Source organism: Panthera tigris, chromosome A2, assembly GCF_018350195.1.
Source record: "Panthera tigris isolate Pti1 chromosome A2, P.tigris_Pti1_mat1.1, whole genome shotgun sequence".
NCBI lineage: Eukaryota > Metazoa > Chordata > Mammalia > Carnivora > Felidae > Panthera > Panthera tigris.
In genome coordinates, this window is record NC_056661.1 from 134,661,281 (window position 1) to 134,675,984 (window position 14,704).

The 14,704-nt window shown below is 38.8% G+C and overlaps 1 protein-coding gene across 9 annotated transcripts in view; it reads right to left on the reverse strand.

The window, feature by feature from the left end:
* Positions 1–7,297: 7,297 nt before the first annotated feature.
* CTTNBP2 (cortactin binding protein 2) overlaps positions 7,298–14,704 on the reverse strand; it is a 170,082-nt gene continuing 162,675 nt past the window's right edge. For 7 of the 9 annotated variants that reach the window (XM_042970583.1, XM_042970631.1, XM_042970577.1 and 4 more), the window contains 3 exons: positions 13,739–13,871; positions 12,397–12,492; positions 7,298–8,252 (listed from right to left, as the gene is read on the reverse strand). In XM_042970583.1, coding sequence (XP_042826517.1) covers positions 8,007–8,252; positions 12,397–12,492; positions 13,739–13,871 — 475 coding nt within the window. In that variant the 3' untranslated portion in view covers positions 7,298–8,006. Of the gene's footprint in view, positions 8,253–11,475; positions 11,543–12,396; positions 12,493–13,738; positions 13,872–14,581; positions 14,625–14,704 lie in introns of those variants that run through there. The other 2 variants (XM_042970609.1, XM_042970624.1) reach the window with 2 other exon arrangements.

Here is a 14,704-nt window from a genome sequence, read left to right on the forward strand (position 1 = left end):
AGGCTCCTTAAGCTTACTGAGGTGTTGTCTTATTCTTTTGTTTGGAAAATATCCCTCTGTTTCTTTATTTTTCTTGGCTATCTGTATTGGTTTCTGTGTATTAGATGAAATATCCGCATCTCCCAGTCTTAGAGGGTTGTCCTTATGTAGAAGATAAACCATATTGTTCAACTCTGCCCTAGCTCTTGGTTGACTCTTAAAACTTTCTGAGTGTACAAACAGCCTATTTAATTATTAATAGCTCCCAGTAGTTGAAAATGTACTAAGACCAGTCAATGTTCCAAAGTGGGGGGTAGTATTTCAGTCAGCACCTAGATTTAGGCTGACTGGAAGCCAGACCCTCAGGCAACAGCTGTTAAAGTATGCATGTGTATATATATATATATATATATATATATATATATATACATACAGTCCCTTGGGACCACAAAGGAGCCCTGCAGGTTCCCAGAGCCAGGTGATCAGGAGGAGCCCCTGGGAAGCAGTTGCAAAAAAGCTGGGCTTCGGGTAAGTGTCAAGCTTCTTTCTGGGAGGGACTGATGAGCTGTAGAGAAGCAGAGGAAGAATGCAAAGATGGTGTCCCCTGATCTGCATTCCCTGAGAGTGCCTATGTAGTCTCCAGGTGTGTGCCAATTTTGAAACCTTCCCCTAAGGCCAAAGTTCTAGGACTAGCAAGTAGACTTTTTCTCAGAAAAACTGGGGATGGGTTTCACTCTGCTCTCCATGCAGTGCCTTGGGAGTAGTAGCCTGCCAAGAACTGTGTCTCCAATTGTTACAGTCCTGCAGAACCCAGGAATACCAGACCCCTAGCCACCAGAGTCTGGTGATCAAGGTGTATCTCCTGGGCCGCAGCCACTGACAGCAGTGCACCAAATGCAAAATGTGTGATGCTGGTGTTCTGGAGTGTGGCAGAGGGAGAGTGTGAAGATAGCACGCACCCTCCAAGGTCTTAAGAAAGGTTTACAGTTAGCCATTGGATGTGTTTTCAGTTTGAAGCTTGCCCATAAAACTGTAGCTGTGATGATAAACTAATTGGCCTCTTCCCAGAAATATTGAGCTCCTGGGTCTGTTTCTTCTTGTTGTACCCTGGGGTGGTAGCTGCAGTCCTGCTGGATGGACCCACAAGCATAAACCTCCCGGGGCCACCAAGGGCCAGGCAATATAAAAGTGTTCCTTGGCAATAGCTATAAAAATCAAGGCACCAGAGAATGGTATAAGCTCCTTTCTGTAAGGTGCTGGCAAGCTAGAGCCAGGCAGAGACCACAGAGATTGCATCCACCAGCCTCCTCTCTTCCCTTCACTCTGCTGGGAGAAGCTCTGGGTTTTGAGTTCCCTTTCAACTTTTGTTCACTATACCAGGGGTGGAGTTTATGATGAGATTGTGTCTCAGACTTTCCTGCCTTCTCTGATGTGGTTTCTCCCTTGTTTGCTCAGTGTGAATGGGTTGCACCACCAGTTTCTGGGTCTTTTTTCTTATTCTTTTTAAGTTTATTTATTTTTGAGAGAGTGAGAGAGGGAGATCATATGCGAGCAAGGGAGGGGCAGAGAGAGAGGGAGAGAGAATCCCAAGCAAACTCCACACTGGCAGCACAGCCCAACGTGGGGCTCATTGTCATAAATTGTAAGATCATGACCTGAGCCGAAATCAAGGGTCAGACACTTAACAGACTGAGCCACCCAGGCGCCCCCGTTTGTTTGTTTTATTTTAATAAGAGGAAATTGTTCCATATAAAGCTATAGATGCAGTATGTCCATGTAAGGATGTGAGTGCAGGATCTTCCTATTGACATCTTGAACCAGACTCCCATACTATTTTGATTATTATAACTTTGTAATATAATTTGAAATTAGTATGATGCCTCAGCTTTTTTTTTTCTCTCAGGATTTCTTTGGCTGTTCTTTGGCTATGGTCTTTTGTAGCACCATGCAAATTTTAGGCTTGTTTTTTTTATATTTCTGTAAAACATGCCATTAGAGTCTTATTAGGGATTGTAACTAAATCTGTAGATGACTTTGGATAATATAGACATTGCAACATTAATTCTTCCAGTCCATAAACCACCGATCATCTTTCCATTTATGTCTTCTTCAATTTCTTTCATCAATGTCTGATAGTTTTAAGTGTACAGACCTTTTACCTTTTTGGCTAAATTTATTCCTAAGTATATTATTGTTTTTGATGCTATTGTTAATAGGATTATTTCATTTATTTTTCAGATAATTTGTTGGTAGTGTATAGAAATGGTGTTGATTTTCACGTGTTGATTTTTTATTCTATAACTTTACTGAATTCATTGATCAATTATTTTTGTGGAGTCATTAGGATTTTCTATATATTAGATTATGTCATCTGCAAACAGAGACAATTTTACGTCTTCATTTTTGATATTTGATGCCTTTTTATACCTTTTTTTATTGCCTGATTACTCTGGCTAGGACTTCTAATACTATGTTGAATAGTAGTGGTGAGAGTTGGCACCCATGTCTTATTCATGATCTTAGAGGAAAAGCTTTCAACTTCTCACCATTGAGCATGATGTTAGCTCTAGGCCTGTCCTTTATGTTGAGATACGTTCCTTCTAGATTCAATTTGTTGAGAGGTTTTTTTGTATCATGAATGGATATTGAATTTTTGTCAGATGCTTTTTCTGCATCTATTGAAACGATCATATAATTTTTATCTTTTATTGTATTGATGTGATGTATAACTTTATCAATTTGCATATGTTGAACCATCCTTGCATTCCAGAAATGAATTCCACTTGATCATGGTATATGATCCTTTTAATGTGCTGATTGATATTTGAAAGTTTATCAAACCTCACGTTCCTGGTACAAATGTCACTTGGATGTAATGTATCTTTTTCATACGTTGCTGGATTCTATTTTCTAATATTATTAATGATTTTTGCTTCTCTGTGCACAAGGATTATTGGTCTATAGGGTTTTGTTTTGTTGTAATGTGTTTGCTTCCTGTTTTTGATTAATTGGTTGTTTTTTATTCCAATTTCATCTCCACGTTTGACTTGCTAGTTACACATTTTGTTTTAATTTTAGTTTTTCTAGTTGGAAGGTGCATATTTAACTTATGACCTTGTACCTTCAAATAATACTGTAATACTTCAGGTAAAATGTAAGAACTTACCATTGTTTCTTCCATTTCTCTCATCCTGTCCCATCTCTTGTGCTTCTGTCATACATATACTTCTATTTATGTCATAAACTACATCCATTCATTGTTAATTTTTTCTCTTTAAGCAATTATCTCTTAGATAATTTAAAAATACAAAGTTTATTTCCCACATACGTATTATTTCTGGCATTGCTCATTTTGGGGGGTAAGATACATGGTTTGATCAGGAATCAATCATTCATTTGAAGAACTTCCTTTGGTATTTCTTGGAATAGAGATCTGATGACAGCAAGCTTTTTTTCTATCTAAAAATATTTTATCTTCATTTTTACTATAAAATTTAGTGTATGTCAAGAACTTAGAGTATGAAATAATAATGTAAGATATCTCAATGCTTTTTTATATTGATTATAAAAATCATTTTTGAAATAATGTTTGGATATAGTGAATTAAATAAACTTTGCAATAATTTTACTTTTTATTTAAAAAAATTTTTTTTAATGTTTCTTTTTGAGAGAGAGAGAGAGAGAGAGAGGGAGAGAGGGAGGGGCAGAGAGAGAGAGGGAGACACGGAATCCAAAGCAGGCTCCAGGCTCTGAGCTGTCAGCCCAGAGCCTGATGTGGGGCTCGAACCCACAAGCTGTGAGATCATAACCTGAGCCAAAGTTGGACACTTAACCAACTGAGCCACCCAGGCTCCCCATATATTATTTTAAGCCCCCTTAAAAGGTGTGGCTACTAGAAAGCTCAAAAGTATGTATGTGGCTCACATTTTTGGCTAATATTACATTCCTTTTGGACAGCACTGATCTCTCTAAACAGGCTTTTAAAAATATAAATGAATGCCTGATAGTTGCTTAAAACTCTCCAGTGACTTCTCATTGTGCTACAGATTCTTACCAGAGCCTACATCAGAATCCAACCTTTGCCACACCACCCACCTTCATCTCTGTTAATTCTTCTCCTGGCTAAATGTGCTTCAAGCTCCAGGCTCCTTCCTGGTCCTTCTTTAGGGCAGTTACCAGTTCTGTAACTTCTGGCTCCTGCATCCCTTCATCCCTTTCATCCTCACATACCAGAGTAAATGTTAGGTCCTTGGAGACCTTTCCTTGAACTAGTCTGCCCTAAAGTAACCCTTCATCCATGACCTTTTCCAAGCGTGCTCTATCACATCGGTCTACTGATTTCTTTTACAGAACATACAGGATATAAAGTTACTTTGTTTTGTTTCTTTATTTACTCACTGTCTAACCCCAATAAACTGTAAGCTCCAAGTTGAGAGGCACCTGGAACCTCCTAACACCCTATCCCTAGTACACATTACTTTAATGAATAATGAATGGCTGAAGACAAATGAAACAAATGTCTGAACAAACGTAAACTTCTGAACTAGCTAAGGAAAAGTATATTCTTGATTTTCTTAAAATATAAGCCAAATAACTTTTATGGTATGGTTAGCTGACTCCCTCATATCAGAATATATAAGAACTAACAGGATTTCTGATTTTGTTGTGCTTTTCTTTATGGGAATAAGAAGAAGCTCTAATTCTCTCTCTCTCTCTCTGTCTCTCTCTTTTTTTTTTTTTTTTAACTGAGGATACTGAAGCCTAGAGATAGAAAGTGTCAGCTTTGTGGCCAGAATGTGAGGTCATGACTCCTGATATTGTTATCATCACCATTAAAGAGAGAATAGACATACCGTGTAACTGCATATCTCTTCTCTATTTCTATAGTCCCCTCTAATTAATACTCAACAGACATCTTTGTCCACAACTAAACATTTATTTATAGTAAAAACTAAACAAAGGATATCTATTCACTAATTTACTCCTTTAATATTTGTGGGAAGTTCTCTGAGAAGGATGATCTTGCAAAGAGGTGGCATAGAATTCAGAAAACGTCAAATAACTTCAGAGATTGACTTTTCTTTAATGGGTCATAATTGTTCCTAATAGGCACCTCAATCAGGTGATGGCTACGGCTAGCCAATTAAACTTAATTTTCAATTACAATTTATTATTAACTGCACAGAAAAAAAATACTGCGTTTTTTAAAATTCAACCTTATTGATCAAAATTGGCTACTTTTCCTCAATAATCAGATTTTATGAAGTCTATACTTGTTTTCTCTTTTATATAAGCAAATGTGAGATATATTTTTTTTTTTTGAGAAACTCAACCTGAAAATGGAAATTGCTCATGTATTTTATAGTTTATTTTCAATTATATTTCTATCACTTGTTTCATGTTCTTATTTAAAATCTGATGCTTATAATATAGGTGCATTTGTGAATTGATTATACGCTGAAAATATGTTGGAATGCCTCAAAGAGTTGTAAGATTTATTAGGAATGAGGGAGTTATTAGCTAGGAACACTTTATTGTATAACCTCATTTAATGCTCACAGACAACTCATGGGTTGTAAGGACCCTACTTTACTGCTGAGAAAACTGCATTAAAGAAATAAACTTGTCTTAGACCTTACAGCAAATAAATGACAGTGCTTCATTCAGCCCTAAGGCAGTTTATCATCAAAGATCTTTTCACTCCATGCCATCCCCACCACTAGGCTCCCTTACACCGTATCGACTCTGAAAGATTTTTGGTAATGTCCACAGAAAGCTATGCTTCACATCACAGCCCAGTACATACATGCATACATCTACATAACAGAAACAAACCATTTTTACCTTGACAATATGATGTACTGTGATACTTTCTATTCTACTTTTAAAAATGGCTAGTTGTGGGGCGCCTGGGTGGCTCAGTCGGCTGAGCATCCGACAACTTTGGTTCAGGTCACGATCTCGTAACTTGTGAGTTTGAGCCCCGTGTCGGGCTCTGTCCTGACAGCTCAGAGCCTGGAGCCTGCTTCCGATTCTGTGTCTCCCTCTCTCTGCCCCTTTCTGACTCGTGCCATGTCTGTCTCTCAAAAATAAACATTAAAAAAAAATTTTTTTAAATGGTTAGTTGTGACTCACTAAATTGAGATAAAGATCCATTAGTGGATCTCTATCTGTATTTTGAGCCTCTGATCTAAATGCCCTCTTTAGACATCTTGCAGTCTGCCATCCAATTATAAAAAGTGTACATGTTGAGTTTTACTGACAAAGCTGCAAGATCAGGTACTATAAGTCATCTCAATAATGTATTTCAAATTTGCTTTTGTTTTCTCTGGTGCTTGACTATAATGGGATCTTTATCTTCAGAAAAGCAGCTAATATAAAACATGGTGCCTAATCAAAATGCCTAAGAATTTCAAATGGATATAATCTAAGCAGGTTTAAGTAAGCAGGAGGAAACACATCAGAGCCACCCAAATCTGGTTTCTGATTTTGAGATTATTTAGTGGCTTTGTGAAAACACTTGAGAGAAGTAGCAAATGCCACCAGGGCACCAAGAATTTGAGTCCAACTCAAAGGACTTATTGTGTTGAAGACTAAGCCTTTCCCCTGGCCTCTTTCTTCCACCCACACTCTGTCCCTTGTCCTCCCCGGTCCCCCCAATCCCAACCTCACTGCACACTTTGCTGTGCATAAGGGCCCATCTCTCTACCCCTGGGATTCACCTTGCAAAGATGAAGCTCAGGTAGAAGGCTGACACATGTTGGAATCGAGTTCTTCCCTGCTAGAAAGATCTCTAATTCATCCCTTGTGGAGTAATCTTAATCACACTTTAAGTTCCTTGCAGACATTTTTGTAGAGTTTAATATAGTATCAATGTACATGTGTATACTTAAATATAAATGACCATTCTGGCCAAGAGAGGGCTTATAATACTCTTAGACAACTATTAATTTTTGGTATAAAATCATACCTTTTGGGGGGTATTTATGAGAGAAAAAGATGTTCAGTGAACACCTTATTCTTAGAGCTCCACTTAAATGTTTTATTTTTATTTAACACTTTCTGACAAGAGTGGGCCTTTCTGTGAACAGCTACTGAAAAGCCAATGTGGAGAACACATTCGGTAAGTGAACACAAAGAGCTATATAGATAGAAACTCTACTGCAAAAGCATTTCACCAATTCAGTATTTTATTGGTGTCAAAGCATTTTAACTCTGAATTGTATATGTAATTTCATTAGTAATTTTCAAAGAAACACTTCCAGAAAATATTGTCAACTTTATCAGTTGTGCTACTAGAATTAAATAGAAGAGGGAGTTAACTCTAAATTAATTTATTGAAGCATTTGCAGTTATATCCACTTAGGTACAAAACTTTTGTAAGAAAGATAACACTTTTATTGCATTATATAATTTCATATTTTGCAGGAGTCATAATGCAAACTTATATGCATAAATATACATAATGCAACCAATCAGCAATTTAACCATGAAAATATTTAAAATGTAAAACTAGAATTTAACAGGCAAAATACTTAATATGGCTTTTAATGGAAATTAACTGTTTAGAAATGGTTTGTTATTGCCCCTTTCTAGTCAACATAAAATTATGATCGCTATTTAAAAGCCAATGTTGTACATTTTGTAACGTGTATGCAATATGGTTCATGGACTTTTTAAAATATACATATATACATATATATAGATATACAGTACACTGACAGTTCTAATACCCCTGAACATGTTGATTAAAACTATTACAATATTTCTATTATAAAACTACTTGAAAAGTTGGCATCACTTCCTGGTATTGAAGTTCAATCTTACAGAATTGGAAAAAAAAAAAAAAAAGTGACAAAATGTTGGTTATAAATACATTCTTTACAAAAGAATTGAATAGTGGTCCCGCACTCATACTTTATATTACAGTGAAAACATTTCCTCCGTTTAAAGGTATTTACATCTTGTTGTCCTTGGTTTCTGTGTGAAATATACAGAAGTTAAGAATGAGACAATTGTAGGCAGGCCTATTGGTTAGGTTTTTCTACTTGTTCATTTTGGTGGAAGTTCCAAATGTCTTCTTTTGTGTTGTTGTTTATTTCTATTTGCCTTGTATTACTGCTGCTGCTGCTTCTTTTGGTGTTCTGGGAACACTGGGTGACTTTACTTCGAGGAACAGGAAGGAAAGATTTAACTCTTGAAACACCCAACTCAATCTTTGATTGACTGTTGCTGCATTCCGTAGTTTCATGGCTGCTGAGAGGACTGACCTCCTGTAAGACAAGAGAAACAGAACAAGTTTGTCACATTTCTGACATGGTTACTAACTGCTAACAGTGGTCCTCACTCTTCCTCCTCCGTGTGTCTGTGCAAGTATGTAGGAGTTTCCCCCTAAATATGGTTCTCTTGAAAAACCAAATAGCAGACTGAGTGACTAACTTCCTAAAGACCCACCGCCTGATTTTCCTTCAGGCCCTTCGTGTGTCACAAGACTCTGTGAATCACGAGTCTGGGACCTCCTCACCAATGGGAGCTTCTTGAAGGCCTGGCCCCAAAGGAATCATCAAATTGGAGTGGTCAAAGCAACTGTTTGTAGGCAGCTCTACAAAAATCAACTATATCAACCTTGGGTAAGTCCCCTAACTTTTCTGCTTTCCTGTAAACTAAAAAGTAAATGCTCAAAAAACTGCATTGATTAACAGTTTAACTACAAAGCATAGGCACTATTCTAGGTGCTTGTCCTAAAGCAGAGAGCATAGTGGTTTAAGCCTAGTGGAAGAACGGGACAGGTAAAATGATTTGCCCCCAGTCTCAGTGATTAAGAACAAGATGTCAGGCTCCCAACTCTCACTCAAGGTGTTTTCCCCTAGAGCGTCTAAAATTCCACAACCAATGAACATGGAGCCCCCTAAGGGAGTTCCTAAGGCATTTCCAAATGCCTCTCAAGCAGTTGACATTGATTACTTTCTCTCTTTTAATGCAGCCAAATAATAATGTAGCCATTAAAAGATTTAAAATGTAAAAACTGTGTGGCCTTAGCTGGCAGTTGAATTCTCTTGGGAATCTTTGTAAATCTGTAAAATGGGACTTAGCCATGGGCCTAGTAAAGACCAATCCCAATTTGTGATTTGATCTGAAGAAATGGCATGTTGTAATAAAGGTAACAGCCGGTTGGCAGATAGAGTCTCTGAGTGAGGGGAAGGAAACCTGTAAATAATTTTGCCTTGATTAGTGCCAGGTCCCAGAGAGAGGAAAGGTGATATGTGGTGTTCTTTGCTCCTCTGTGCAGTCATCTACATCATGGTGGCAGGGGGAATGGTGTGTGTGCGTCTTTGTGGTCTGAGATGGGAAATGCTAATGTGAAATGAAGTAACAAGAAGCCTCCACCACAGCTAACCATGTGCTTGGAGTGTTAAGGTGTGAGGATGGAACAGGTGTGTTAGTGAGGCCCACAGACCTTCAAGGCTGGGAGTGTGAGAACAGGGCACACTGTGATGTTCCTGGCACCCTGGCCACTAAACACAGGTTTTGAGGTGTTTTCCCTAAAGCTAAGAGGTACAAGAGCCTGGGACTAGGAGAGTTCAGGGTGTTTAGTGTTTTCTGGGCTAAAACTCCAAAGTTCTGTTAACCATATTAAGTTTACTTATGTTCAACATTGATATTAGGCTCAAAAAAAGACCCTGTGAGTTTGTACAGAAAGGTGTTGCATATAAAGTTTCAATTTTTTAAAAAAAATATTATTAAACCAGAGCAATTCATATTGACTAGCTGCTGCCAGCTAGGAGAGTACTAGTAATCCCTGTTCCCTAGCTGGGGAAGCTGGGGAGGAGAAAGTAAAGGAAAAGTGTTTTCCACTAGAGAGCCATCTTTTTTTTTTTTTTTTTTAATATTTGGTGTATTTTTTTTTTCAACATTTTTTTTTTTTTTTTAATTTTTATTTTTGGGACAGAGAGAGACAGAGCATGAACGGGGGAGGGGCAGAGAGAGAGAGGGAGACACAGAATCGGAAACAGGCTCCAGGCTCCGAGCCATCAGCCCAAAGCCTGACGCGGGGCTCGAACTCACGGACCGCGAGATCGTGACCTGGCTGAAGTCAGACGCTTAACCGACTGCGCCACCCAGGCGCCCCAATATTTGGTGTATTTTTGAGAGAGAGGGAGACACAGATCCGAAGCAGGCTCTGAGCTGTCACCACAGAGACCCATGTGGGGCTTGAATTCACAAACCATGAGATCATGACCTGAGCTGAAGTCAGACACTTAACTGACTGAGCCACCCAGGCACCCCTATTGGAGATGGATCTTTAAGGATGTATAGGGCTGTGAAAGGTGAAGAGGAGACATACGGTGAAGACAGGAAGGTGTAGAGTGTGGTACAGAAACGGTGGATTACATGTAAAAGTAAGTTACATAAAGATACATTTAGAAACAAGAAGTGGCGTGGACAAGAAAGAGGACCACAGACCAAAGCTGTCTTAGACCAGTGGGTCTAAGCACTGGCTGCAATTCAAAAACCCCAAAGTCCAGGTTGCACCTCAGACCGATTACATCAGGACCTCTGGGGAATGTGATCTGGGCGCTGGGGGGTTTAAAAAGAAATCATCAAGTGGATTTCACTCTGCAAAGATGAGAACTTTTGTTTGTGGGAGATTAATTTGATTTTCAGGAGAAGACAATATATTAGTGTCTGTTCTATCAATGATTTAAATATATGTATTTGTTTTTATTAATCCCACTACATTCCCTTACTGTTGGAGCAGTAAGGAGTTCTGTTATGGCAAATGATGATTGTTGAAAGTGATTTCAACTAACCCAGAGAGCTCTTCCTTTAAGAATTACTTCCTGATAACAGAAGAAACTGGGCATCTAGCCAAGAAATGCTAGCTGAGTTCATCAGGAATCCAGAAAAGCAATGAGCCTGCCAAGCTTTCAGAAAGCTGTCAAATGTGTTACTTTGCCCTCTGCTGGCAGGTTCTGAGAAAAACACCTCCTAGCCATGGCAGACCAGGCCCTTCCCATCTGTTCATTAGGCAGTTGTCCTAATACCCACCTCAAATCACAGATTCAAACCACCCTATGGTTCTTTTATAACAGCCCAGAAGGCATAAAAGGAAACTTATTCTTTTAAAAAAAATCTGCCCTGAGCATATCTTTCTTTCAGTACTAGTTTTTGTGGACAGTACCTTACTGTAGCAACCAGTCAGTCCTGTGACAGAGAAATAGGGGTACAAAACCTGGTCTCCAATCATTAAACCGTGGCAGCTGGTTACTACCAGCCAATATTTTTACAGAGGAAAGTGACTTCACCCTGTGGAGAAATAATGGTTCACTGTTCTTCCTCACAGACTTCATGGCCTTTCCATGGACTGTTCCACAAGGAACCTTATAAAGAGTGGTCCCAAGAGATCCAAGAAATGTGCTTTGAACCAAAAGATGAAGGACAGCTCCTGAACAAAATATCTTCCAGCCTAAATTTGCAACAGAGACTCCAAGTCACCTCCTTAGGGCAATGTCCCTTACATGCTCTCCAAATTATGCTTTTGCTGGGCTTTCGAAACTGTTCCCTATTGGGGAGGAGAGGCAGACATTATGATAGGAGTGAGACAGAAGGTCATGCTTTTCCTTTATAGATCATCATGTTATATATTTTTTACTTAGGACCTCAGCCTTGCCAATACCTCCCACCTTCTTCCCCCAAAACATACAGCTCCCATATAACTAATTGGGACTGAGACCTAATAGAACAGTGGGAGAGCAGGGGCTGTGGTGAGCAGATAAGGATTAATAATTCAATACTCTCAGCATGCTTACTTTATAATCCTGCACCGTGCAAACCCCCCACAAGTCTTGGTAAGCCACCCTGGGAACGGATGGGAACAGGATGTGAACCACACTCGACATGGCTTGGTGAACAAAACAACTATTACTCAATGCCTCTGTGAAACCTACATCCTCACAGAGTAACTACTGGGTAAGAAGTAGTTTTATTGTTTCTGTTCACCCACGAGTACCATGCTGGGCCATCTGGCATTTATTAACCAACCACAGAAGTTATTTTGAGAGGTTAATGAAATCTATTGGAATACCAGCTCTTCTATTTACCATTCTGACGTGTTTTTTAAAGGAAAGTATCTCACGGAAACCACTGTGTGTCATGGCAAAACTAAAAAGGAGATTTTTTTTCCACATGTAATAGACATTTACATTATTTAGCCCTTTGGAATTCCAAAATGCAGGAAATCTTAAAGGTTCTCGAATATATTTTAAAATGGAACCACCAAGACAGAAGTTACAGTATATTTAATTTTAGCATACATGAATGAAAACAAATGGAGACCTTCTCAAAAGACCTTCAAAATTTTGGAGTCTTCCACAGCATTTCTTTCTAACATTTTGTTAGAACATTGCTTGTTCTTACCTTTGGTGACACTGGCATTCTTGGATTAAGAGTTGAAAATGCAGGGTTGTTTCTTGAACCATCAAACCTCCTTAAATCATCCCTGGAATCAGCAATCTGGAAAATGCACAAGTTATCAAAGCACAACTTAAAGTCACTACAGGAAACCCACAGAAGTGTTACCATTCTTCTCTGACCCTTAGGAGCTCTATGAACACGCACTCAAGGGCTGTACTGTTTACGACAAAAGACTTGAAGTCTTTAAGTGAAACTACCAGAAAATGCATGAGAAATAATCTCTATGGGAAGAGAGTCTGTTTTTAATAATCAAAAGAAGATGGCCAGATGAGCCCTATAGAAAAAAAAAATCTTTCTTGGCAAGAAAGGCTAAAATTGTAAGATTTCAGTCATTACCTTAATTTTCCAGTAGGTAAGTATTTCATCTCCTTTCCAGCGAGGTTAAATAAGACAGCCAATTCTACTCTGTCCTAGAGACTAGGACTGTGCAGATGTAAGAGCTGAGTCTTGCAGTGGAACCTGCACATTATAACCACCTGCTTATCCTCCCTTTCACGTAAAGGGCATTCATAATGTAAGTCTGGTTAGATTTGCTGCATTTCGAAGAGTCCCAAAACAGGTTGAGCTTGATGCTGGTGAAATCACCTTTGTGAATCTGGGTCACTGATTTCTATATTTGGATCTCAATTTTCACAGCTTAAAGACTATGACTACATGGATTATACAGGCCCAATTTTCTTATTTGTAAGGAAAGTTGTGGCTGTTCCTGTGTCTATAACATGAGTCTGCTGTGATGCTCTCTTACGGACAGATGACTTATATGCCAACCTTAGGAAAAAGGGAAAAAAAAGCCTGGGTAACCTAATGCTGCCTGAATGCGCTGCAATTTTAACCTCAGGTGTTTCAGAAGAGTTTGGAAAACAGGCTGTACTAAAGAGAACTCCATTACTTTAGAAAAGATATTTTGGAAGAAAAAGCTTTTTTGAAGCCAGGTAAGGATGGTTTGATTTGGAGCATTAACCATACTATTCAATAAGGAATTTCTTTCAGAGAATGAGTGTTGGTTCTAAGAATTCTCTCTTCTGGGGTGGCCTGGGTGGCTCAGTCGCTTAAGCGTCCAACTTTGGTTCAGGTCATGATCTCACTGCTTGTGAGTTCAAGCCCTGCGTCAGGTTGTGTGCTCAGAGCCTGGAGCCTGCTTCGCATTCTGTCTCGCTTCTCTGCCCCTCCCCCACTAGCATTCTTTCTCTCTCTCAGTAATAAACACTAAAAAAAAAAAAAAAAAAAGCAATCTCTCTTCTGTTGGGCAAGCCATTCAATGTCCTCCCCCATTTGTACTGCTTACCTTGCTTATATCAGATTCAGATCTGCTGGAGCACATACTCTGAAGTTCCTTGACAAGGTCTGCTTCATCATCTGAACCCAGAGAGAGTCTCTGATCCAAATTCAATGTCAATGATAGATCATTCTCTAAAGACCTAATACAAAGTTCAGAAAAGAGTTTTTCAAAGTGGGAACCACAATCCAGTTTTGGGGGTTTGGTGTGGGGTAAGAAAAGAGTTTTTAAATATCCTTTTAAAAGGATTTTAAAATGTCATTTGATGGCACAACTCACTCTCCTACAATTTTGGTAACTCCCACTCAAAATACTTCTCAATAAGATAAAATTTTATTCACTGAGAAATCCACTTGGTTTACAACATTCCGGTCTCCTTACTGTTCCCTTTTCTTCCCTTTCTCCAAGCCTAAATGAAACTGAGACACTAAATACTGTGGAAGAAGGGGGCAGTGTGGTACACTCAAACAAATCTGAATTTCAAACTTGGCTCTACCACTTACTAGCAGCATGGCCATGGGTCACATTTTTTTTCTGCCTCCTGAACAGTTTAGTTTCTGGGTTCCCTTTGCTGTAATGGATTCCTTGTATCTGTATTATAGAGTTACTGGGGAACTCACATGGGCTGCTATATATAATGGAGTTAGCAGTGTGTCTGGCAGAAAGAAGCATCTGGTATGGTTTCCCTTATCAATCTTCTCTCTCTTTACACCCCAATCCTGTAATTCTGTGAACCAGTGTTCTAAATGTTACCTGTCAAGTGACAGGGCACACAATTTATTGGGTTACAACGGAGAACTATTTACAGACTGCCCTAACATTTCTATTCTATGATTAACCAAGCGTTTGTACCTCAAAATCTGTAAGCTGAACCAATCAATTCCGTACAAGCAACCTAAGAAAATAAAATGATCACTTTAAACATTTAGCACCTAAAAGCAAGTTTCTATAAATCTAGTATTTAAAAAAAATCAC